General features: G+C 37.8%; 1 protein-coding gene across 1 annotated transcript in view; it reads left to right on the top strand.

The window, feature by feature from the left end:
• The first annotated feature begins 168 nt into the window (after positions 1-168).
• The window catches only part of mad1l1 (mitotic arrest deficient 1 like 1), a 57,136-nt gene continuing 29,381 nt past the window's right edge, over positions 169-27,923 (top strand). The window contains exons 1-15 of the mRNA XM_079462245.1: positions 169-296; positions 964-1,130; positions 1,516-1,656; positions 2,661-2,840; positions 3,463-3,587; positions 4,332-4,413; positions 4,534-4,664; positions 4,767-4,881; positions 5,293-5,354; positions 9,961-10,047; positions 13,018-13,162; positions 19,306-19,446; positions 20,701-20,757; positions 21,264-21,355; positions 23,426-23,516. Coding sequence (XP_079318371.1) covers positions 984-1,130; positions 1,516-1,656; positions 2,661-2,840; positions 3,463-3,587; positions 4,332-4,413; positions 4,534-4,664; positions 4,767-4,881; positions 5,293-5,354; positions 9,961-10,047; positions 13,018-13,162; positions 19,306-19,446; positions 20,701-20,757; positions 21,264-21,355; positions 23,426-23,516 — 1,596 coding nt within the window. The 5' untranslated portion in view covers positions 169-296; positions 964-983. The remainder of the gene's footprint in view (positions 297-963; positions 1,131-1,515; positions 1,657-2,660; positions 2,841-3,462; positions 3,588-4,331; positions 4,414-4,533; positions 4,665-4,766; positions 4,882-5,292; positions 5,355-9,960; positions 10,048-13,017; positions 13,163-19,305; positions 19,447-20,700; positions 20,758-21,263; positions 21,356-23,425; positions 23,517-27,923) is intronic.

Genomic DNA, 27,923 nt, shown 5'->3' on the forward strand with positions numbered 1-27,923 from the left:
TGTGTGACTTGAGGAGCGCAGCGCAGACTGATCGCCGTATTACATCAAAGTACCGCGAGAGCAATTCGAAAGCACTGCTTTTCACGCACTATCGCGGTACTTTTGTGTCATTTGCCGATCAATATACGCAGGCCTGCGTGACGTCGAACGCAGCAGCACACGTTCGACACTTTCCCTCCTCCTGAGCAGATGGCGCTACGGTGACGGTAGCGGCTCCAATACTATCAAACGACGAAAACAAAACTGCAGCAAATTCAAACCTCAGCGCCGGGAGTAAGACAGCTCCGGAGACGGAGGTAACTTACGTGTTTCTGTGTCATAATATTCGTTACGTTGAAGGACAAAGCACTTTTATAGATGTTAACTTTTAGTGTGGGGAAAGTTAGCTTACGGTTGCTAAGCTAAATCATACCGGTATGCTAGCTAGCATGCATGATGTTGTAGAACGTTTATAGTTTTATTAATGCGTTAATATTATGAGGTTAGATTACCGGGTTTAACGGAAATGATTCATTCCGATAGTAACGTTATTTTTGCAGTATATATATATATATATATATATATATATATATATATATATATATACACACACTATATCATTTAGTCGTTTGGCAGACTAGCTTAAATCTGAGGTAAAGTACTTGGAGGAACAGCACAACATACTGCGCTGAATGATTTGTATTTATTTATTTTTGGGCGGTATTACCACGTGGCCGAAATATTACTGTGTATTATTTTACTTTAATTTAATTGGTTTTCCATCTTTATATGACAGAATACTTGAGCTGTCTAACGTAACGTTACATAGACAAAGTCAACATTAATGTAGAAATGGGTTAGTTGAACATTTAAGAAATATCAGAATGAGTCTTTACATGTTTTAAATTGCTTTACAGAAGGAATTGTGCATAAGATTCTCTCTGATCTCCTGGATTAATTTGAAAACCGTTTAATTTCTGACAGGCCATCAAGATATTGTCAGTATGGATGATATGGAGGATGACACCACGATCATATCAACACTGAAATCATTCAAGAGTTTAATATCTTGTCCGGAGCGGTCTGTTCTGGATGCCGTGCCAGCTTATGGCAGAAGTGACCTTCAGAAACTTTATACTAAAAGAGTGGAGGTAAGTCACCCTCCTTACTTTAATATTTACCCTTGTTTATGGTAACATTTCAACAATTATTATTGCCCAAATATTAACTTACCATACTTCCTATGTTGTTTGGATGGCTAGGTGTGCCATGGTAATTTTTTATTAAAGCTGTTATTTGTCAAATGTAGGGATGCACCGATATGTAAATTTAGGCTGATAACCGATATATCTGCCGATATACAGTATCTACATATTAATACACAAATCTCTAAGACTAAAACAAAAGGCAAAAAGTGAAATGTTTTATATGAAATGATTGACTGCAGAAAACAAGGTGACCATTAGTTCTCTTTTTCCCCAAGAGCCAAAACATGATAGATTATTGAATATAACTGAAATGTTGTGATGCTGTTAGATGGAGGAGGCAGCCGAGCGCATCCGCTCTCACACCAGCCTGCTGCAGCTCACTCAAGAGAAACAGCAGATGGAGCTGAGTCACAAGCGTGCCCGTATTGAGCTGGAGAAAGAGGCAAACAGCAGCTCCAGAGACTTACAGGTGAGTGATGGATTGTCAGCGCATTCAAAACGTGTTTCCGGCATCTCGCATCATACCTACAATAGAAGGATGTTTTAGTGGTACTTGCTCAGACAGTCATCACTGATTGTCCTACAATCACAGTAGTTATATATATATAAGTCTTTGCGACTGAAAAAATATGTAGGCGCTCTGATGAGACTGACCCGATCCAAACTCATAACCCATTTAAATACAATTAAATTAAAAAAACCATGACTCCCAAATGTGCCTCCATGCCTATATTACATGACATTATGCACTGCGATCGGCTGCTTTTCCTGCTAGTCAACTGAGCAGCATTTCCTGCTATGAGAAAGGACGCCATTTAGTGCTTTGCTTTTTACTTTCAGTTCTGAGGTGATCGTTAGGTCGCATTAACATCTAGTTTTTCTCTGGCTCAGTGGTTAGAGCGTGGCGCTAGCAACGCCAAGGTCATGGGTTCGATCCTAGAGGATTGACCACAGTCAGAAGCAAAAATGTATAGGACAATTCAATGTAAGTCGCTTTAGATAAAACTTCTGCCAAATGCGTAAATGTAAATCCAAAACTCGTGGAAAACGCAGGATGCACAGATTTCTCACCATCTTCTGTTGCTCACACTCGTAAATAAGCTATATTTGCGGAACAATTTAGTTAAACTTGGTGCAGTGTTATGTAAATGTAATGTGGCAGATCTGAAAGTACTTTATAGTTGTGCGCTTCCTGACAAACACCCTTAGAATGTTCGCTAGCCAATCACAATGATTCATTCAACAACTCCTGTCTGTTGTCCTACAATTTGGACTGCTCGTAAATTTTTCATGTTAAGGCACAAGTGTTTCTAAAAAAATAAGTTACTGTGGAGCCCGTACTGTAGGGGTGTAAAAAACACTTAACCAGTTGATTAGGGTGCTGTTCAGAGTGTTTACAACTAGAATACACATTTTCTGTTGTTAAAAAACCAATCTGTTGTGTGTATGCATGTAAATGCCTTACATTTGCAGAGGGAAGTTGACCGTAATCGGGAGTTGCTGATGAAGATCAAACGTCTGGAAGAAAGAGAAGAGAAAGCAAATCAAGCCCTTAATGAACAAATGGAAAACAACAAGACTCTGAAACGTAACCGTGAAGAGCTCCAGATGAAAGCAAATGAGAAAGACAGCAAACTTGCAGAGGCAGAACAGGTATGTTTGAGGTAGGGCTGTTAAACGATTAATCGCAAACAGAATAAATCTTTGTGTTAACATGTGTATATATATATTTATTTATATTACCAATAATAGAAATGCTATATAATATTTATATTTTTCTTAAATATATACATGTATGTGTTTGAGTTTAAAATTCAAAATTAATATGCACAGTACACAGACATCTGAAATTACGTATTATGTAAATGCAAACTTTTATTCTGGATGTGGTTAATCATTTGACAGCCCTAGTTTGAGAGAAGAAAATGAAGGTAACTCAATATTCAATTCAAATGTACTCTTTTTGTGTATTGATATAGTTACAAACAATTATTTTGGGTTAAACCATGATTTGAATTTGTGCCGTTGCTTGTAAAAATTGCTGTTGTGAATTTGTTTATGCCTCTGCAGTCAAGATGAGTCATAAATGATTCTGGTTTATTTACCCGTAGCAAAAATATTATTCATGTATATGTTGAAATGATATCTACTTAATGTATCTGTCAGTATTTTCTGCGTTGAGGCGATCTACAGTGCACTCATACATTTGATTAATAACAATAAAAGTTTATAATTCCTTAAATCTAGAATTAATTCAATTGTTCTTGCATTACAGACAATCGGAGAGTTAAAAGATGAGATGCGAAGGCTCAATCAACAGATCCAGATTCAGGAGTCCAAATTCTCTACTCAGGATCTGGAGATCCAGGCCCTTCAAGAGCAACTGGATGTGCAGCGCAAGTACGAGCCGATGCGCATTACATAGGGCTGTGAAGCGTTTAAAACAAATCCAATTAATTACATGTTGTTGCGATTAATTAATCTAATGAATCGTTAATTAATCACACATGACATTTGATCGCGTGTTGTGAGACATTGTTTGTAACGAGAACAGCGTGTTCTGCACAAACCCACAGATGACTCGCATATGAATGTATACACCGCATTTAAATATCAATTAAGACTTTGTCTGTAAATGCACGTAGTTTGTTACTTAGACTGAAAAAAATATAACCAAAATCACAGCACATAGCAAGCACGGCGCAGACTTTCGTAACTTAATTCTCTGCACTGAAAGCAATAGTGCGCGTCAGGAGGACTGAGAAAGAGTGTGCTGGAAAAAATGTGAAAGGGACTTTTTGACTGGTTAAATGGTAAGATGCTTTATTGCATTCCTACTTTACATGCGGTAAATAACGTAACTTTATTGGTTGTTCAATGGTAATGAACGTGCTGTATTCCCGTCTGTAAAACTATGAAATGTAAGATGACCTACTTATGTCTGAGGCAACTGCGTCAAAAGCGGAAAAACATTTTTTAATCACGTTCATTTCCATAACACGCTAATTATAATGAATGCCTTAAATGCACAGCCCTAGCATGAATGTTGTATTCATACTGCTTCATTATCTACTTAATTAGAATATACACATTTACATCGGATGCTTTCATTTTATACTATAATATTGAATTTGATGCTAATAGGAAATTCCAGGACGTGAGTCAGAAGTGCCAGAACATACAGTCGTCTCAGTCCACCAGCACAGAAAGTGAACTCAAAATTAAGGTTCGGCTATTTAAGTTTTGTCTAAAATACTGTCAGATACTAAGTCAAATTTGTGTGATATTTTTGATCACTGATAGGGATGTAGAACAGTGAGATCTTATCGATGTTGTTCATCTGCAGGAGTTGGAGATGCGATTGGCCCTCCAGGAGCAAGACTCTGTGATCGTGAAGAACATGAAGTCTGAAGTGGCCAGACTGCCTGAGATGGAGCGAGAGATTAAACGCCTGCGGGAGGAGAATGCTTTCTTAAGGTACAGAAATGCCAAAGTCTCTCTGGTAGATGTGTGTCATAATTGTGAATCATCGTAACTGCAATATCGTTTTAATTTCCATCATATTGTTTTCCCGTTCAGAGAGACAAAAGAGAACAGCAACCTGCTGAAAGAAGAAACGGAAGGGCTGAGGAGGAAGTTGGAGAGAATGGAGAGAGTGATAGAGGAGAAACTCAAACTAGAGTTAGAGAAAGAGGTCAGTTGCTCTATCTATATACATCCATCCATCTCTTTATGTCGAATCGTATGCACCTGTGACTGTGCATACGCCGAGTTCTTCATTTACCTAAAAGGCCACTTTAAACAAGCCACTGTAAAGTTTCATCACATCTACAGCAGATGCAACCTGGTTTTTTTTTGTAATGTTTCAGAGGCATTCATTTTCATTTTTTTGTGCTCTTAAATATGTCTGTAGCAACAAGAACGTGTGTTTGTAATGCTCAACAAGATGTGACCATGTTATTTCAGACAATTATTTCAAAATTGTTGTGGATTACCTTGTGAATTTTCAATAGCAGCAGGTGCAATCTTTGCATAAGTCGTTGAATGTCAGATGCAGTGCATGATTGACTCACTGTTTAATTATGTGTTTTGTGCTATATTTTAGAAATCAGAACATGAACTCCAGGCTTGGGAAAACATCGGGCAGGTCACCGGACTTAATATTCGGTAGGTGTTTTCTTGACGCATGGACATGGAGATTTTGCAAGTTAATGCATATGATGCATACACATATGATGGCAGAACATCTTAAATCATCATCGATGACAATATGTACAGCAATAATTGTTGGATAGTGGTGAATTACTGTATAAAGGTACACTTGTCCATTAGCACACGTGTTTAGGATGTAGTGGTGGATTGCTAAGCCACAAGAGGGTGCTCTTATCTAACAAAACTGACGTACTTGTTTCTGCCCATCTCTGCACCTGTATAACTTTATAGACTTGTGTATATAAGGTTATTTGGAATGATGTGCTGTTAATTCCTAATGCTTTCTGGTCCGGCAGTGTTTTCAAGGTCAGCTTGTCATAGGTGCTAAAATAGTTTTGCCAAACACGTTTCACGTGTTTATATATGCATGGGTTCTCTGTTGATCGTCTGAGGCTTGGATGTGCTTTATCAGCCATGTGGAAAGATGTAAACAATATCTTTGAATAGCTTTTGGAATCGGAAATTTTTGGTGAAATATACACTCACTTTCACTCATTACACACTAAACACTCACAATTTGCACACTGGCTCTGAATGCAGATGAGGGTAGAAGTCTGGGTAAAGTTGTGTCATGAATTTCAACTTTGTTTATTTTGAGCTGGGTGGCAATCTGGCAGATTGAAAAGTAATTTACTCACTAATAACATTTCTTCTTCACTGTAGTTCCTAAATCTCATTTGTGTGTGTGCACGCACTGTGGAAGGAATTCATTCGGGTTTGGAAGGACATTAATGAGTTAATGATGAGATCATTTTAATTGGTAGTGTAGCAATCCCTTTAAATACGAAGTCACGATGCCTCTGTCTGTCACTTCTGAGATGTGAAAACATATGTTTGTAATGTCGTGTAAGTGCTGTCATTTTCAACAGCGGCCTGTGATCTTGGTTACATCATAGGGGGGAAACTTTAAGAGCTTTGAACAAAATGACCACACCTCACCGTACAAGTTCCTTTCAACCTGCCATTTCTCTTACAATCAATAGCGGTTGCAGTGATTTATTTTTTTAAGTAGGTAGCTTTCAAACCCTGTCTCTTGAGATGTATCCAATTATCCTGTAATGATTTTCTTCCGTGTCTGTGTTTGTTTAAGCGAGGTAGAGATGAACCTTCTGCATTTACGAATGAGTGTTCTGTAATTATCCCATAATTATTAATTCAAGCACGATGCAGTTGCTTGCAGCATGTCGAGTCAGTGTCGAGCTTATATCCGGTTGGAATCTTAAAGTATCTGAACTCCTCTTTTCCATTTTGGGTGTACTATTCCTTTAATTCTCATATGGGTTATGTTGTTCCTGCTTGGATAATCTTTCTCCTCCCTGTTCACCGGGACGTTCTTGTTACCCTGCGAACTGCTCCGCTCCCGTTTGAAGGCACTTCCCATCTCGTGTAATACGGCCTTGAGCAAGACATTTGAATGCACGATTCTCCCGATAATGCCCACGCTCGAGTATCAACACTGCACATTATCAGACTCTTCGGAATGCTTTATCATATGCGCTCTGACAGAATAAAACCACGTCGAATCAGCATAAGGAGCCCGTCCCGCTTTAATGGAGCAACCCTGGATTCTGATTGATCATTGAACATTTCCCATTCGCTCTGCTCCACGGGCCTACAAACCACAACGTTCACCGGCGGTATAAATATGACAAGTTACTCTCTCATGTATCACCTTGGTGAGCGATTCAACTCTCACAGGGATTCTCCAAATGAAAGAAACCGGTCTCATATCTCCACAATGTTTTGTGTCAGCAAAGAAAAGCGACGTGAACTTTCCTTTTTCGCGGCGTAGACTAATTTCGTCACGCTGTGAAGGAAACTGCAGATATTTTCCTGAAAAATGGAAGTGGGAACGAGGAAAAATCGTCTTGTGGTTTCATTTCTTTGTTCCCGCGGCGGCCGTTTCGCCTTTGTTTGAGCGACTAACCAGTCGTCTTCAGAATTAGCTTTAATCTTGAATACAGAACAAAGGCGTCAGCTGTAAGATATAGCGCTTTCATCACACATTTTTAAGAACGCGAGCGAATGCATTCAGAGCCTTTTCCGTCTGTAGGCGTGATAAAGTTCATGAGCCTTTTGTTTGATCCTGACAGCTCCGTTAATTATGCAAATCAACGACGGCAAATGTAATTTAACATGCACAGTGATCATTTGAAGCATGACCCAGTCAGTTAGCTGTTTGCGTGATAAATGTAAATGATGCAGTTTGAATATATATTGCCACTTTTTTGTGCTCGGAGTACTTCCAGCAAGCACAAAATAACATTTTGCAAACCAAATTTGCATAATTGTTTTAAAGTCTGCTTTTATGAGAATGCTTGAAGAGAATAACAACATTAATACAATGGAGCCTAGTGTAACAGATTTCCAGTTGCTTCCAATGGGAGTGGGAAAGTTTTTTGTCGAGTGCTTACAAAGAAGACACAAGGTTTGGCCAATTATTGTTGTTATATGGCTTAGGCTGTGAAAGCGGATTTTAAGTAAATAATATTTAATGAGGACGACATGAGAGTCAGATAAACATATTACCAGTATTGAACATGTTAAGTTTTATATATTTGCACAAAACAATGTTAAATTATTTCTTGCATTTAGGTATATTGTGTTCATCATACGAAGAGTTTGGTTCCAAAAATGAGAAGGATTTTTCAAAAATATTTTTTAATGTTAAAATGTGTTTATTGTCTTAGTTAGCTGTATTTTTCGAGTAACGGCTCAAACCAGCTGCCGGATTTGTTTTTAAGTTTTAATTAAGATAAAATTTCTTAATTTATTTATTGTTAAAGTTTGCAATTTTCATTAAGATTTACTTTCATTAAGATTACATTTCGAGCATATTTTACAAATGAAAGAATTGCAGATTGTTTTTACCTTTTCCAATTCCAGTCATATTTTACATAACCACTAATAAAAAGACTAGAACAATATGGCATATTGTGTGGGACCAAATGCTTAGAAAAGTCAATAATGTGCTCTTGCAAAAGGTTGTTGTAACACAGAGACACATTTTGAAAACAAAGCAATAAAGGAAATTCGGAGACGCAGTTTTGGAGAACCCATTTCACTTGCAATTACGAAAGAGGACGTTTAAAGCTTTAGGCTTGAGAAATTGTCTTTATCTTTATTAGAGAACAGCTTCTACCTTTAAGTACATCATGAATTCAGGTTTCATTAGAAGGTGCTAATGGTTTGTTTAGAGAATGCTGTTAAAGTTTGTGGTCTTTCACAATTTTGTGTGTGCCTTATTGAGTAATAGTGTCATTTAGGTTGAAATTTGCACTTTAACCTGCTAGCACTGCAATTATGATCCCACCCTCAATGTGAATCGCCGTCCAAAGCCACGCCTCCACCAAAACACATGAACATGCACAAACCAGAATTTCTTGGATCAATTCCAGTTAAATCATGTCTGATTCACCAGCGAGAACATGTTACAGTACGGTCCAAAAATGTGGACCGGAACCCTAACTTCTACCAACTTAAAGGTGCTGTCTGTAAGACATTTAGGAGGCAAGTTCATATATTGGTTTGGCCAAAAACAATGCTGTAGCCAGTTATTCTACTCTGAAATGTGGGTTCTGCCTGGAATGTCTGTTTTTGCTTTGGTCCGTGTGACCCCGCCCACTGACTATTTACCCACTAGTGCAGGGGTCTCCAATGTGGTGCCCGTGGGCACCTGGTAGCCCGCATGAACTCTGTAAGGTGCCCGCTAAACACAGGGCTCACCAATAATGCTCAAGACAGTTGACAAATCTGTGACTATACCGATCAGCCAGTCGTCATGAAAGTTTATTATTAGCAAGTGTTGTAAGCTTTAATATATTCAAGTGCAAAAATATCTGAAAGAAAACTGAATTTGGTTCCCTGAGCGTAAAAATAAGGCATCACATGTCTAAAGTTTGAAAGTATGTTATTAACAATAGCCCTATAGAGGATTTTAGATATTCTGGTAGCCCTCGCTTACAAAAAGGTTGGAGACCCCTGCACTATTGTATTTTGACAGAAGGGTTGCAAGTTGGTGACAATCACAGCAGAAAACAAACGATCTGGGTCATACATAGCAGATTTCATCCTTTCCGGTACTATTAACGTTTTAAACTTAGAAAGCATGACTATATCTTACAACTTCCGAGGAGTAATATACAATTGTAAAATGGTTATTTTAACGAGACAGCAATATGGCCTGTAAATGCGACCTCCGGAGGATGCAACCTCTGAAACGAGCTGCTGATTGAGTTATATTTGCAAACAACTAATTGTGTCAATGTTACATACGGCTCCTTTAAAGATAAGTATATAAAGTAACCTGCAATTTTGTTTCAAACAGAGATGACGATCTACTGTAGGTGCTACATTTATGAATTGCCATTTTAAATTAACATTGTCACAAGATTTGAAGAAGGGGCATGCAAGTTGTGAGCCTCATATGAAGAAAACAAAATAAAACAGGTTTAGGACTAATTTAGTTTCACCTCATGAGGTGTATGATCTATATTTTTTCATGATTTGCCTCCTTTTGAATCCTGTTTGTTTTTATATTAATAGAAGCATATTCTTGTAGGAAACCTGAGGATTTATCCAGGGAAGTGATACAGATTCAGCAGCGAGAACTAACCCTGAAACAGCAGAACTACACACTCAACAGCAGGTAACGCACACACACACATACTCACAAAAGACATGGACCGCTGACGTGTGTCGGAATCCTGGGCCACTTAACACAACTCACTTGATTAAGGAAAGTTGCCCGTAGCTAAACCTAAAACTTTTACACCTCAACACCTCAAAGTTATTTCTTATATATTATCGGGTTTAACGGAGGTACGAGCAGAATCGATGCTTGATGAAATATTTGATATAGTCAAGCCGCGCTGTCATTGTACGGTTTGACATTCCCTGTAAAAACCGAGACGGACAGTCTCGATTGAACCTTCACTTACGTGAGACAGCTTTGCTCCAGAGCGTCTGATCTGTCCCTCGTCCGATAGATCGGGACAGTCTCTCTCACGCACAGTCTCTGGGTCCGTGTCTGTTTTTGTTCTTAAAATGTCATTATTTGACAAGCTTTCTAATGTTGGTCGCTTTTCATCTCGTTCCGTTCTTTCAAAAGCTTCAATAGGCTCTTTCTTGAGTTTCTTTGGCCAATATTAGCCATCTATTTGATGCTCTTTCTGTCTTTCACTGGTCTCTCCTCCACTCTAATTGTCAGATGGTAATTGGTCGATGGGAGCTGGTGTGTGACGGCGCTGCACCACTCGTCACTTAAGCAGTTGAGTCAAACGAAACCCTGACAATATCACATCTCGCTAATGAGCCGAGTATTGAGATCGGGCTAATTATGAACTATGATGTCGTCAAAAACAGCTTTGCACATTAATGAGTCTGCTCAAGTTTTGTTTGGGCTTTCTTGTCCTTTCCAGCACTATCGGTCTAAGATCTAGGGCAGATTGCTTTAAAAGGAATCTAGTAGATTAAGGAAGTCTGGGATTTTAAACTGGATTTATTTTCATTTTCTTTAAAATAGTTTGTTTACATTTGGCAGAAACACTGAAAACGAAGCCAAAATGACTTGAGATAATGCGAGGATGAGTCTGTGCGGGAGCGAGTGTGAGGCCGCAGAATCAAGGTCCCGCCCATATTCCCATTAACTCAATCATAAACAAAGAAATCAGGTTACCACGCCCCTTTTTATAGCATCGTATAACTAAATAAAACGAAATTTATAAAAAAGATAAACTTTAACATGCACTAACAAGAACTAACTAAAATGACAGAAACCACGTTTGGCAAAAGTATATTTTTTACTTCGCTGTGAATCGTATTTGTCTTAATCATGTTTAAATGTACATTTCTTCATCGACATGTTTATATGTTACTTTCTCGAATGTACACCTTCAGCGTGGAAAACGCCCAGGCCAACTGAATCAATTACCCTGTTCGCTAACAAATAGAGGCAATTTACATAATAAGCCTCGCTATGTGCTGGGGTCAGGCTGATAAGAGATAGCGGAGTATGGTTTTGTGATTAGATTGTGCATTATTGACCCTGCACGACAGGCTATGATGATTTTCATTAAAGCTTAAATTGGGCTGGATAGTTAGCATCTGGAGGAGATGAGAGGAGTTAATCAATTTAGCTACGAGGACACACACACACACACACACACACACACACACATTCGCCCGCCTACAAACAAATCTCCCTTGTCAACTACCTCCAGAAAGTCCAATTACTTCCACACGTACACCGCCTAATGCTCGCTCACTCTTTAATCCATCAGATACAAGAAGACACACACATCGTTTTCCAGCACATTTGATGGAATTGAACTCGTGCTGTGGGTAATTTCTCTCTCTGTAAGGTCAAGTGGAAAAGTGCTTTCCCAGTCAGAGCTGATCTGTATCAAATATGTCTTACCCTTTATCTCAAGCAGACACGTTCACACACACACAGGAATAAACAGTGGCATTTGCACGCTCACTCAAGACAATATGTTTGCGGTTTTCAATTTACTTTTGGTTTCTAAGGGTTTAATTTTGTAATGTCTATTGAAAATCTAGTGAGCTGCTCATTGCATAATAGGCAGTCGACTTCTAAGGCAGAACCCAGCTCTCATATAAGATATAAAGTGACAAAGTTTGAACTAGCTCAAGGAATTATTGAGATGAATATATTAAGTTCATGGGCGATTGTTTTGAATGAATTTGACATCATAATCTAATTTCTCTTGCTATTTACTATTTGTTTTATCATCAGATCATTAAGATAATTAAAGGAACCGTTCACCCAAAGATATATTCTGTCATCATTTAATCACCCTCGAGTTGTTGAAACCAAACAGTTCTTGGCCACCATTGACTACCTTAGTAGGACAAATTACAATGGTAGTCAAAAGTGGCCCTGAACAGTTTACTTTCCTACAATCTTAAAAAAAACATACTTTGGTATTCAATGGTGCCCAAGAGCCAGTTTTGCTCGACTAAGTGACCCTGTAACATCATGATATTGCTTCACCCCATCCGATCGTGATATCTGAGGCTGAAGAAAGGTTCACACACAGGCAACATTTGTACAGTATCTAAGTGAAAAAAAGGCATTCATCAATCAAATTAGACATGATTAGATCATTTTACTTTATTTTATGTGAGATATTTTCATTTTTTAGGATAATTTTGCGGTGAAATGACACATTATGCAGGATAGCGAAAAAATAAGACATTTTGTTGATCTGGAAAACTGAAGGGATTTAGCGTAATAGTGTGAAGCAGGGAATATATCTCTCTGTTTACCAATGTAATAGCTAAAAAGCTATTTTTTTATATTAATCACCAAAGCTCTACTATGACAGGTTTTTCCAACTGGTTTGTTTGTTAGACAAAATGGCGGTCAGTCACAAGGGGCTAATAATATTGCATTATGATTGGTCAGATCCCCTGTCAATCAAACGGCTTGTGAATGTGTTTATGGCTCACTCTCTTTTCCCAAAATGTGTTTTCGGCCCTTGATACTGCTGAGAAACCGGTAGCTGCTTTTGTGTTTGATGAAGAAGCTGCGTTTCTTTGTGTTCTCTCTATAGTTGCTCCATCATAATCTTGTTTTTCTATATATGTCTCTCAGCATTCGCTCAGTGGAGAAGGCCCGTACCGAACTGCTACCCGAGATTTCTCGACTGCGTGCCAAAGCTCAAGAGGAGCAGAAGAAACGAGAGAACCAGGACTCGCTGGTCCGTCGGCTGCAGAAAAGAGTCTTACTGCTCACCAAGGTGTGTTGGACATGATAAAACCCATACAGTTAAACAGGTGTATTATTGTAGAAAATAACATTTTCTCAGTGTTTTAAAAAATAGTTTTTTTACTGTTTAGTTTTTTAATTTATTTCGATGCATTTGTGTTGTGCCATGTGTATAGTTGAAGGTTCTAGCCTTTCAATGTGTACTCCGTTGACTGCCAGGCCCTACGGATGCATTCAGCGCGTGCAGACCGTGACTGCTTTGTCAGTTTTAGGCACATTCACAGGCAACATGCACAGATGTGCACATTCAACACATGGCCGCCCACATTTACGTGTTAACAACAACTATTGGGTGTTCAGCAACTTGGGAACATTACCGTTTTTCACACACAAGAAGCTTAAATTAAATGCCAGTTGTTAGAGAGAGGTCGGGAAATATTTATGTAAAACTACTGAACGTTTTTGGTGCATAAAACATTGACTGGCTTTCTAAGTAGACTTCAGAGAAAATCAGAGCCTGAATGTTTTCACGCTTCGCTGACTTGTATACAGGGGTTTATAACCTGGGAACTACGTCAAACATTTTGAAGCTATCCTACCTAAAAACGCATATTTCATGGGAAGCAACTTCAAACTACTCAGCTCAATATGTTTGTAAGGTGATTTTATTATTTAAAAAAAGATATTGGCAAACAAGTAGTAAGGTCATAGTCATGCAGTTATAATAAAATGAAGTAATATAAAAATGCAAATTCATAATAATAAGTAGCAAACATGTATTCAATAACTATGTACAATATAGACCCCATTAATAATATCGACTCAGCATGGATGTTGCAGGCAGGGCCTCTTCCTCTGTGGTGCGTATGGCAGGGGTTCACCACTAATGTCGACATTTACACGTGGAGCAGATCTCTTCAGGCTTGGTCTGGAGAACACCTGCTTAACTTGGATGAGTCCATCAGGCTGCTCTTCTTCAAGCATAGTGGGGCAGTTTAGAGTTTCCCAGAGGCGTTGCTTGATACGAAGCCCTAACTTTAGGCTGTAGGTATGAGGCTTGCCAGAGGATTTCCTTGACATAGAATCCACCACAGCACGTGACATTCTTTGATGGTCTTTTGTGCTGTTCCCATGAATTAAAAGAGGTTCCTCAGTGCTGGTGTGTATCAGATGGGCTGGGGTGTGAGACTTTCTACGTTCTGGGCAAAACTCAGGAAGTTCAGCTGCGTTTTTAAGGAAGCGGCTCTCCAGCTTTATGCTCTTTCTTTGTTTATGTGTGGAGTGAGAGCTACTGGACTTGGAGCTGTAGTTGTGCTCCAAGCTGACCGCATGTGCATGCAGATGGACTGTGGTGTGAGTGTTTGTAAGTTCTGGACAAAACACAGGAATTACAGTTGTGTTTTTAAGAAAGCGGTTCTCTAGCTTTATGCTTCTTAGTTGTTTATGTGTGGGGTGAGAGCTACCGGACTTGGAGCCGTAGTTATGGTCCGAGCTGACTGCATGTGCTAGCACTGCAAGGTTGTCAGACCGGTTGGGATGCTTCAGAGGGCTTGTAGGTTTTCTGGTGGACCTCAGGTTATAGCCTGGACCAGAGAAGCTACCATCTGCACTTCGCTTTAAATGTGAAATGACAGATCGAGTACAGATTGATCAAGGGGATTGTGCATTTGTTTTTAACGCATTAGTGCTTTTTTATGTTACCACAAGGTTGGATTAACATACCTTCATGGTGCTAGAAGTAAATTGCGCAATGAAAAGCAGAGATTGCTTGAAAATCACATTAGTTTTTAACGCATTATTGTTTTTTTTGTTACCACAAGGTCTACTTAGAAGGTATTAACATACCTTCATGGTGTTGGAAGTAAGCTGCTCAGTGAAAAGTAGTGTTTGCTAGTCAAATCTGTCAAAAGATATCTCAGAGAAGATGCTGTATGCTCTTTCTTCAGTGTGATTTTAGGTTATGAGTGTGGTTGCTACCAACAAAACAAGACTGTATTTTACAGAACTGTTCAGCCAATCACGTGGCTGCTTGGAATTTTCAAATATAAACATTATTGTATAACCTCCAGGTTCATTTAAATGTAAACAGCAAGTGATGTCACCTGAAATAAACAACACTGTTCGGCCAATCACGTGGCTTCTTGGATTATTTTGTATAATCTTGAGGTTCCTTTAAACGTGTGATTTGATTTCACCTGAAATCGCATTAAAGCATCATTTAGCATCAGTTTTACTTTTAATATTCAATTCATTTTGAACTACATTTTCTACGAAGCCTAAACTTAAGGGTGTCTGCATTACAATGCATGCATTATGGCTTATTATACACCCTTTAATGATTTACATGCTTTCATAACCACTGGAATTAATACACCGTAATGCTAACCAGGGATTTGCTACGAAATGCATAAATGGAAGTGTAATGTATGTAAATGTACTTGAACAATATTGGAAATGTATATTAGTTAGCATAATGGTTTCTGGTGTCGTATCTATTCTATTCCTGTCCATTCTGCATTATATGCCTCTATACAGTTTCACCTTAAAGTAATCTTTGCTGTCTGATCTTAAGAGTTTGTGTGGATCAGCTTGTATTGTTAAGGCCACAGGCTTTGAAACAGACAGTTATTGAAGGAGAACGGCGATAAAGAAGCGATTAAAACTCTGTTGGACACAATAGCAAATGCACAGCCCACGAAACAGAGAGTTTCTCATTTTAATTAATAACACAGCAGCAAAACAACACACCAGCCAGGGGTCAGAAAGAAGGTGTAAATTGGTCATCAAATATGAAATTGTGACATAAGTTGTGGCACAAGAACACTTTGCTAACGTTCAAAGTGAACCTTAAAGTAGAAATGCCCTGTTTAATTTTAGGACAGGTTGGGAAATGGTCACGAAAACCAAATTATTTTTGTGTCTGGAGCGAGAAACCATTATAAATGGGCCTCAGGGATAAAAAATAAGACTTTTATCCGGCTGATATTATCTTCGTCTCAGTCTTTGACTGTAGTGGCCAGAAACTCTAGAGCCCAAAATCTAGAACATATCTGCCCACCTTACGCTGGCTTCAGATAAATGACTTGAGCAGCACTGTATCATGCATGTGAATAATAACAGCCTTGTTCTTTGTTTGTCAACATCTTGGTTAATTGGTAATTAACAAAGGCTTCAATAAACCCCAATCATATTTCCTAAATAGATTGTATTTGTTTTAATGAGGTCAATGACTGGGTGTAATGATGTCTACAGTGAGGATGTTCACAGTTTCTTTACCTACGGCATCCCACACTGGAAGCCGACCTTAGCACACACGTGGAAAATTAAATCTGTCAGAGCATCTAATTAAGAATAAAGATGAGCAAGCCTGTTCATAATACTCCGGTATTAAGAAGTGGAAACGCAAATTAAGTTTGCAATACATCAGAGTTTTAGACAATGGGATTCTGTGATGTGCAATACTAAGCGCTTTTGATATGCAGGACTCGATACCTCACGTGTGGCTTGTTGAGAAGAGGCAAACTCGTATCGTTCCTGTTGGTAGGGTATTGCATTAAAAGCACAAAGGTTGTGAGTTTGATTCCAGGGATTCTCAAAAAAATTATCTTTGAAGCTCTGTCAGTGATTTACAAGATAAAAATGAAAAGCAACAATGTGGAGATTTTAGCGGCATCTAGCGGTGAGGTTGCGTATTGCAACCAGCGGCACACTCCTCTCCTCTTTCAGGCACTACGGCGGCTCACACAGGACTAAGATGTCGTCACGGTTTGACTTCTCTGAGATAAAGTTTTTACGAAACACGCTCTGTAGAGCAGTTTGTCCGATAAGGGCTACTGTAGAAACAACATTGTGAATTCCATGGAAGGGTCACCAACGGTGTATGTAAACAGAAATAGCTCATTCTAAGGTCATAAAAACAACGTTTCATTATGCAAGGTCTTTAAACACCTCTGAAGACATAGTTATGTATATCATATTTCAGTTCTGTTCCTTCTTAATATCACACACAGCAGTTTTAAAATAATAGTTTCCAAGGCAGTCATGCTTATAGATTTTGCCATATACGTCTATTTTTTTAATAAGATTCAGCATACATGTGATATAAAGCATGTTGACAAAAAGAAAAACACAGCATATGGCATATCGCCAGCCATTATTGGCATATGGATAATGCATCGGCCAACTTAATAGATGAACAGTTTTCTATCCATTAATAAATGCCACGATTTAAAAGGTTTTATTGAAGCATTGACCCAAGTTCTCTCTTAAATAAAGATCCACTGGGGAAAAAGGGGGTGAGTGTGCGACACATATTCTGTATGGCACAAAAACACTGAAGGCAGAACCAAAATAATAGAGTCCAGTCAGAGAGTTTGCCATCAAGGGAACGGATGAGCTGAGTTTGAGATAAAAGCACGGGTGAATATCTTTAAAAGAGGTGCATGTGTGTGCGGCAACATTCAAGCGTGTCTGTGTGTGAAGGCCTAAGGTCGCAAAACTCATATTCAAAGATTGACATGAACTGTTTTCATGACTTCGGGAAATAAAGCCAATTTTACTTTGACCTTTAAAAGTACCACAGAACTTTGAATGAAACCTCCAGTTCTGTCTGTCCCTCGGTCCGTATGCAGGTTTATTCAATTCCCAGATTGAAACTTATTGGGGTCATAAATGTACATATGCTGAATTGGGAAAGCCAGAGTTATCATTAAATAAGAAATACGTTAGTTATATTCGGTTCGATCTCACAGAATCAGTCGATCACCACTAAATAAAAACAAAGAAAACGAAATAAAGACCAAATCATGAAGGATGGGAATTTCTACTTTAATACCGTTAAAAATACACTTACATTATTAAATATATTATATACTTTGAGTGTAAACTATCTGTCCACTTTGCTATTTGAGGATTTGGACACAGAACGTATTTGATTCATAATAAGGTTGTTTGCGTTAAAATGAAAACTTTGAAAACATTTCTGTTCATTGAAATCAAATGAAATAAAACCTAAACATTATTGGGCAACATTTCAATTCTTCAGTTAAGTTTAAGGCACTAAAAGTTTTATAATAAATGAAACTACAATAAATGAATTAATCTTATATTTACATTTATGCATTTGGCAGACGCTTTTATCCAAAGCGACTTACATTGCATGTTCTTAAGTATGTGTATCAAAGTATGTTTTGTGTTATATTGCAACATAAACTAACACTAAAATAACATAACTTAAAATAAAACAATTAAAGCTATTTTAAAATATGATTAAAACTAAATAAATCTAAAAACAAACAAAACTACAATAAATAAATAAATAATGAGAAAATCTTATTTTTATGCAAAATATAATTGATGTTTTTCTATTGATTTCAGTGTCAAATGTCACCTTTTTTTAATAAGATCAGCTATTTTCTGCCTGGCTGGTCATTGAACACTGACGTCAGGCTTATCGATCACTACATCAGCTCAACTTTACTAAAGCTCCAGAAAAGCATCATTACCTTTTTCCTTTCAGCCGAGATCAGTTTTTGTGAGGTCTGTTAGTACGGCTCATACGCTTCACAATTCTGTATATGTGGGCATACTGTGCATGTATGTGTTATTCCCCATCGCTTGTCTCTTTAATCTCATGTCTTTTTCAGTTCACACTCCGCATAATGGAATAGTTTTATTGATCTACTGGTTTGAGCTCTAGGGACCAGACTAGATTTAATTTCAGTTTAATCGACTCTAAAATGAGATATTTACACCGATGACTCGGGCACAGAGCTAGTTCACCCCATTAATTCTCTTCTAATAAATTTTCTTTCAACTCGCTTTGTACATCCAGAACCAAACAGCAACGTTTCAACTGAGGCTTGCGGATTGAAATGTCGTACATTGATTCGGGCGAGCAGCAAAGCATGCGCAATAATTTCTTTAATAAGTGAATCACAATCAAGTGGCTGTAATTAAATTTACATTAGGACAGTGAGTCGATTCTTTTATTAATAAATTGGATTTTGCCCCCAACTCGTACTGGCGTGCAGATCTATACGGTTCACGTGTGTGTGCGTGTATATGCATCTCAGATAGCTCTTCCATGCAGATAATGTCTTTGATGTATTGCACTGACCTAGCTAGCTCTCAATTGAATTGAAATTAAAACTCATTTCTGTGTATGTGGGTCAGGAACGAGATGGGATGAGGGCCATATTGGAGTCGTACGACAGCGAGCTGGTCGCGAGTGAATACTCACCTCAGCTATCGCTCCGGGTCAAGGAGGCGGAGGACATGCTGCAGAAAGTCCAGGCCCACAATGTAGAGATGGAGGTGAGAGAGCTACTTTTCCCGTAATGCATTGGGAATTTTACCGAATGGGAATGTAAAAAGGCGTAATAAAGACGTCTGTTAAATGCATAAATGTAATTGTTTTATATACTGTTAACAAAAGTCATTCTGAAGCCAAAAGTCAAATAAGAGGTTCATTTAAAATATAGACAGATTGATGCAAACATTGACACTGTGTTATACCTAAAGAAATTATTCATCTTTCAAATTTAAATTCTGGTATCATTTACGCACCCTGTTGTCATTATAAATATGTGCGCATTACTTTCTCCTGCAAAACACAAACAAGATATTTTGAAGAAGGCTGATATCCAAAAAAAACATTTGTTCCCATTGACTTTTATTGTATGGACACAAAATCAATGCAAGTCAATGGGGCAGACGGGGTTACTAACACCTATTAAAATATCTTCTTTTGTGTTCTGCAGAAGAAAGAAAGTCATACAAATTTGAAATGACAAGAGGGCGTATAACATTTACAACATTTTACTTTTCAAGGTGAATTACTCCTTTCAAAAATGAAAATTCTGTCTTCATTTACTCACCTTTGAGTTTTTCCAAATCTGTATACATTTCTTTGTTCTGAAGAACACAGAGAAAGATATGTGGAAGAATGCTTTTAACCAAACAGATATTGACTCCTATAGTAGGTAAAATTACTTATATTTTTGTGCTCTGTTGAACATAAAAGACATTTGAAGAATGAAGGACAACAAACAGTTCGAATGCACTTTTGACTGCCATTGTATTTTTTCCTACTATCATCAGAACAAAGAAATGTATACAGATTGGAACTGTTGTGTAAAATTCATCAACATCATGCATTTTGCAGTCATTTTAATGAACTCTTTATTTGGCTATTACATTTCTGACTTCAACGGAGAAGTCAGTGTGCCTGTTTAGCCGTGGTCAGTAGGTGGAAAATGAAGCAAATAGTTTTCTTCAGAGTAACATACATTGATGAATCACGCACAACAACACAAGGGATGTTTATCATAAAAGTGAGTTCATGTTGTTATGTTGCAAGAATGTTGTGGGATTTAATTAAGCACAAGTTACACTACACTGGATGGGATATTTATGAAAACAGCGCATGATAAAAGTCTAGACTTGTGTAGGCTGGCCTCATTGGAGAAATATTCAGGCAATGCGTCTGATATTGACTGCCCTCATGACTTGATAATTTACGGGTTATGGATCTTGTGTTTATGGGAATGATCTGTTTTGCTCTGATAGATTCAGCTGTCCAAAGCCCAAGAGGAGGCAGGCAACTTCAAACTACAAACTCAGATGGTAAGTGTCATCTATTATCGTGGGAATCTTGACATTTAAACCATTAAAGCAACACTGTGGAACTTTTCCTCACTGCTCCCCGTGTGGTTGTTGAGGGCAATTGTTTGTTACCAGTGTCGTAACTAATGTCGCTGTATACGTTTCCCTGTGTGCACCGCAATACACGTGAATTTATTTACAAATGATGCAGAAACGTCATTTGGAGACTCGCACTGTTCTGCAGTCAGTGGATGGGTGTGGCTGTAGCCGCTATGAGGCAGCTCGGGTAGCATCGCCAGTACAAATTCGTCTAGTTAAGATGTGTTCTACAATTGAAATTATTTTAGAGACCTAACTTTATGGTCAAAATGTACATATTTATTTTTTTAGTCGGGTCGTCTTTGTATCATATTTTATAAAAGTAGTTATACCAGAAATCTAAAATCAAGTCAAAAGGAAAGTCATATTTTTACTGGCCTGCGGGTGCTATATAATCTTCATCATCTTTCATTTCTTTGCTCTGTCAGGTGGCTGCAGAGCTTGAGGATCTTCGCGAGCAGCAGAAGTCAAATACTGAAACAAGCCCCATAGCAACAGCGGAAGAGAACGGCACTCTCAGGTAAATTGATGTCCTTTTGGTATATATGATTGTCCATTGTCATGACACGTCAAGAGCTTTCTCAAATTCATAAGCTTTGTTGTGATTGGCTGGCTTCTGCGCAATTACCAGATGCATTTCAATGGCTTGCGTCAAATCTTTAAAAGATATTAAAAATTTAGTTTTCAGTCAAATGTAAATGAGATTTCCTTGAGCACAGCATGCGATCTGCTTAGTTTTCATATTTACCCTCCCTTTCAACATGGCATGAAAAAGCTGGCTGGGTTTGGCAGTTTTACATCCGCTGCCCATTCCTGTTTAGCCGGAATGACTCAAATATGTTTGAGGCTGTGTATTCCCATTAGGTGTATATAACACAGAAGCATTGATTGATAAATGCATCCTGACCGCTGAGTAAATTAAAGAGGGACCTGGGGGTCGACCGCAGTTTATATTACAACACAGCTCGTACGAGGGCAAATAAATAACCTCGAGTTTGAGCTATTAGCACTTTGAGTCTTTCTACTGAATGTTAAAAATAGAGGGACTTGAAAAGCGGTGGATTTCTCATTCCACTATTAACATATTAAAGTGGGTGGATGAATATTAGCATGTGAAGCATTAGCTTGTGTCTGTGGTTTTTGTCATGGCCTGTTGCTTTGCCTAATTACTATGGAAATGTGATTATTCTACATTAGCTTTTGTGGCCCTGCTCGCTCATTTAAGGAGTGTGCTTTCATTCAATCACTAGTTCCTCTTTCTTTTTGACCCTGTAATTACCCTCAAAGAAATGTCACCTTATCGCTCTTGGACCGTTTTATGGTTTAGACTTCATTGAATATTTGTTTTGTATTGAAGTCCAGGATTTGTGCATAAGTCTACAAAAGGAAAATTAATCCAGGATAAATGTTGCCTGATATATAGTTTTTAAAAGACTGAATTACTTTTAAACTCGGAACATCCGGTGTAAAGGTCTTTGCACATACAGTCCGACATTTCCGTAGGCGTTTTTTCGTAATTGGCGCTGGTTTGTACGGTGTCTCTGAATTGTCAAAACACCTCCCAAAATGCTTGCTACGGATGCGAAACACGCATATAATCAAACCCAGTCCCAATTTTTATGACGGAAAATATCGGATCCAGTATGTTAATGTAATTGACACAACGTGAGGTCGTATTTATCTGTTAACGTGCGGAAATTTCGGAAGCACTCCTCAGAAATGCTTTGACGAAAAAATGCAGTGGGGTCATGTGAAGTCATACAAGTACTGTGTACATTGGAAAACGTTCTTGAATGCTTCTCCACAGACAAGCTTTGTGCAGAAAAATATACAAATGTACAGAGATGATCAAATTGTACAAGACATACAAAAAATGATAGAAAAAACATGATGGACAATAGAACAACAAATGGCAAGATAAGAAAAGAAGAAAGTGACAGGTTGCAAAATTGATAGTATTAATAATACACATTCAGTAGCTTGATCGTAATATTGTAACACTTCTGTTTTGCATATTTCTAATTACATACAGCTGTTTTTATTATAAAGTCTATTGTCCGTATTTATCAGCTTCATGAACTTCAATGAAAAGTTGTCACTTTCACTTTAATGATAACATGCCCTTGAGCCTGCATGGATGCCACTAGTAAGAGCCAAACCTGATGATCCATGTTATCCCAGCATGATTAGAGAATGTTCCAGAGAGCATCTTGTGTGCTTCAGTGGAAGCAAGGACATCTGACCTTTGCACAAAGGAGCTTACATGCTCAATGTCACATTCTCTTTTTGATCATTGACCTAGAAATAATGCAGCACCTTAAATATTTTATCTTCGTTTTACGTCATAGCCTTTTTCTTTGAAGCTATTTCAAAATCTGTCACATGAATCCGGAATATAAATCAAACTGTACATTTCAGTTGTTCAGTGGACCCCACTGGATTGGTTTATGAAATGTGGTTTTTTTATGAACCTTAAGAAGCTGTTGTTGGTGGTGTATTCTGTGAGTGTTCATTTTGTCCGTTCAAGTTATGTTGAAAAGTAAGTCAAGTATTTTTTTTAATGCAATTTTTTTTTTTATTGTGGGTTTAGGCAGAAGATTGAAGAATTGGAGGCAGAACGTCAGCGCTTGGAAGAGCAAAATACCATCCTGGAGATGAGACTGGAAAGGCACAACCTGCAGGTGACATTTTAGACCTGAACACTCATTTTGACTTTTTATTCAAATGTTTCCTTAAAAAATCTAATTTAGGAAAACTTTCATTTCACTGCGACTAGTAGCGCCAAACAAAATAAATAAAGGGACGGTTCACCCAAAAATGAAAATTCTGTCATGATTTACTCGCCCTCAACTTGTTCCAAAACTCCTATAAAGTTTGTTTTCTGTTGAACATATATTTGATGAATGTTTGTAACAGTTCTAGGGCACAAAACTACTATGGCAGTCAATAGTGGCCCAGAACTGTTTAGTTACAACATCTTACTTTGTGTCAAACAGAACAAAGAAATGAAAACAGGTTTGGAGTAAATCATGACAGAATTTTCATTTTTGGGTGAACTGTCCCTTTAAGGTTATGCTAACCATCTAAAAAGGCATTTATTATTATATTCTCTTATACAAAAGGTTCACTTTTGGTTGCACAGTTGAATGTGCACTAGTATGCCCTTTCTTAAGTGTTTTGAAAAGTGATGGGGACAGAGATGACAAAACAATATTTATAAAGTTTCTGTAATAACTCGTTGGGAATATGTATTATATGTAGTGGGCGGCCCGTCTATTGGCTAGTCTGCCTAAATATACGTAAGTTACGAGTGTGAGCAACGGGAGATAAAGAGAAAGCTGTGCATTTTCCACGCATCTTAGATTTTAATGGTCCCTAAACAATGCACAGCGTCCGCAAGCATTTCTTAATTTCTACCAAAAAGTGTTGGGGACATGTCCCATCTGTCCCAACCCCGCAAATGACGCACGCCTTTATTAAAAAATGACATTTGATTGTAAATATTATTACATGAAATCAATTGCACACAGTAGTTTATAATTTAACTGGCACAGCCTGCACTGCATGTGTATTAGATTTAAGACATTATTACTGATTTAACGCTGTCAGAGTTTTAGACCGAACACTGTGTTCTCTGTGTAACATCAAACTTATTTGAAATACTGAAGTTAGCCAATAGTTTTGTTGTTTGGTTTTATGGTTTATTCCTAAGTGGACTGTAAATGATATGAGAGGGGAGACGGGATCAGGCAATGAAGCGAGCCAGATTGAAACTCGCCGTCCCTGCATGCTCACCACAGCTTAATGCGCCATGACGCTCCGCTACCCATAAGGGCTCAGAGAGATTGCTCTCCTAGTTGCAGTTTTGCCATCATTGTAGAAAAGGTCATACTTAGTCAAAACATCCTCTCTTCGTACAAACTTACATGTTTTTATTGCTGGTCTAATTGTAAATCGCCAATTTATCGGTGATGTGTGAAAAACATTGTTGAAGCTGCGCTGTAGACCGAGATGTGTGCTTGCGTGCGCACACCCACGTTTGACTTCCATGTAATTGGCTGGAGTTTCTCGTAATATTTGTGTATTTTCTTAAACATACTTGAGGATCTTGCTTTAATCATTTCACAGTGTTGTTTTGTATTTATTTTTCTTGGTCAATGAATAAATGATGTTTGGTTAGAGGCACTTAAAGAAGATGGACTATATGTCCTACTGTTTAAATATTTAACGTGTTTGATGTGTGTCTATCGGTATATTTTCAGTACACATGTACCGTGGCAGGAAGTAAGATCGAAGTATTACATCAGCGCAACTTCTTCATAAATATTATTATTACAAACCTTGTTTTGCTTTAATGTAACGGTGAGATATTCTGCATATATAACCAAAATATGTATATGGGTGTTGGCAAATATACTGGTCTTACGGTGTGACAACAAAAATAAAAAACAAACTATAAATATTAATAATTTAAAATAATCTTATAAAGTATAGTATAAAATAGCATAGGGGAGATTTATCTTTGTTATTTCGCTTCTTCATTTTTGCTGACACACCATGCATGGTTTAGTTACTACCCATAAACTCAAAACATAGTTTAGTGAAAACAATTTGTTTGTATTTTTATGAATATAAAGATTTTTCATAATGAAGCATAAGTACGTCATGTTACAGTATGTACCTGGAGTCAAAAATGGGACATGGAACATTCAGAATCTGATCGGATTAGTTAAAAAGTCGATGTGGGTACAGACCCCGGACGTGTCCTGGAAAGACCCAGAAGAGGAACAGCTTTCTATTAAGGGCTGTTGTTTGGTACAACATGAAGTTTATTTCAGTATGGTTGCAGAGCAATTAACTATTTTACTATAAAATAAAACCGTCACTTGTGTATTTTGTTTTTGCTGAGTAGTTCGTCTAAATGGTTAGAAATAACAACTACACCCATATACGCCAGAATGTTTTTAATATAGTCATCGCTTACAGTGATTGGTTCATTAAATAATAGCTCAGATGAGTTCCCCTCGAGAACTCGCTCTAGTTAGACCGAATGCCCACCTCTGTATTGTTTAGAAGCCACTTAAATTGTCAGAAGTGTTTATGATGTATAAAAGCTACTGTACCTCGAGCCCAGTGCCCGTGTAACAGTGTGTGGGTATTTGTCTCCCCACATTTATCTTTATAGTGATGCTTTTATATTTATCGGCAGCAGCCTGTCCATTTATCCTTCTGTTTCACTTCCTGCGCAATGATGCGATCGGCCAGGCCGGAATCGGTCAGACATGCACCGCTAGACCTCGACACTGGTGCCAGCTCAAAACAAACGGAAAAGTCTGGAATCCAAAAGGCGCGTCACTCATTCATCCCTTTCACTCCGGCGTTTTAATGCGCTTTGACTTCGTCTGCAATATTTATAGGCCTCTTCTAGCCATTATCTGTGACGTTCAACGCGTCGGAGTAAAAATAAGCGTATTCAGGCAGACGTTTATGAATAGCCACTCACTCGACACTTGTCGAGGTAAAAGAGGGTTTATTCTTGGCTCGAGGCCTGCGAACCTTTATCAATTTTAAATGTTTGGTTGTTTTTGGGATTGATTCAGAAAGCTCAGCTGAGTGTTAGATACACGTCACCTGTACAAAGACGTCAGCGTTTGTGTTTTACTTTCGATCAACTTTTGGAACACCAACTTATAGTCTGTTGAGTCTTTCATTTTGCTATTTCTAGTCGTTTGTTTCTCTTCGTTCTTCCTCTCTTGCCTCTTTGGGTCTCTCAGCCCCTATTCTCATACTCGGGTGTTCAGCTCGGGGTCATGTCATTTGCTCAGTAATGAGATGTTCAGATTGAGGCATTCTTTGATGGGTCCTTTAATTCACCAGAAGGCTCAGTAATGGCTTTTAAAACAAATGAAGAATTGTTCCACGAGATAAAGCCTTTCGTTTCAGGCCGGGATGAACTATCGCTCCTCGGTTCTTTTGTTTGGAAAGTAATTTGGATAAATGTAGTTTTTTGGCGTGAGAGCCTTTTGAAGAAGCCTTGATTTTATAGTCTCACGCTAAATGCTTTTCTTAATCGTCAGATTTTAAGTCTCAGTTGTTGAACTGTATAATGTGTATATAATTGTTTGATGAAGGAGCTGTTGAACCTCACTTAACCAGGTTATCTCATACTTAGTTTCAGATCTGTTTCGTTCTGATTATTTTGTCTCAGGCAGACTTTGAGATGTGTGATGATACATAGATATGGTGGCCCGTCGGTATATAGACATGTTTCAAGTTTTCTGGCTGAAATCTGAACCTCAGACTCAACTTTCCATCTCTTCTTTTGTTTTTGTTGACGTCGCTTTTTTCCTAACAAGCGCTAGTGAGTTTTCTTTAATAACTTTTATTCAGTGTCATACTTTTGATTGAATGGATTTGATTTTATGAAAGTTTTGAAGCGCTGTGACGGTTATGAAACCTAAATGCAATTTAGAGTTTCTGATTTTCAGACTGGATGTGTTTCAGCCTTTTGTTTTCAAACTCATTTAAACTTTTATTATATTGGTAACACTTTACAATAAGGTGCAATTTGTTTACATTTGTAAATGCATTAGCCAACTAGTTGTTCAACATTTAGTCGTTCAGCATTTATGAATCCATGTTAATGTCAGTTCATGTCAAAACAGTTATTCATGTAAGTTCATGGCTCATTAACTAATGTTAACAGTGACTATGTTTGATTTTAATAATTTATTTGTAAAAGCTTAAAATAACATGAATTAATATGAATAAATGCTGTAGAAGTACTGTTCATTGTTAGTTTGTCAACTAATTGTTAACAAATGGCACCTTATTGTAAAGTGTTACCATGATGTTTTAGTGGAATAGAGAGAATTGATGGTTTAATTTATATTTACAGAAGAATAAATAATATTTATTATGCTTTTGATTTTTCATTCAACACGATATTGTAAATAATAAAACAAATGAAAATCTTGGACAAAAATGATATGACCCCTAACCTAATATTTTTTGCACAACCTTTAGAGGAGATCACTGCAAGCCATCGTTTTCTGTAGCTCTTAGTGAGTCTTCTGCACTCTTCTAAG

The sequence above is a fragment of the Barbatula barbatula genome, assembly GCF_947034865.1.
Source record: "Barbatula barbatula genome assembly, chromosome: 8".
Lineage (NCBI taxonomy): Eukaryota > Metazoa > Chordata > Actinopteri > Cypriniformes > Nemacheilidae > Barbatula > Barbatula barbatula.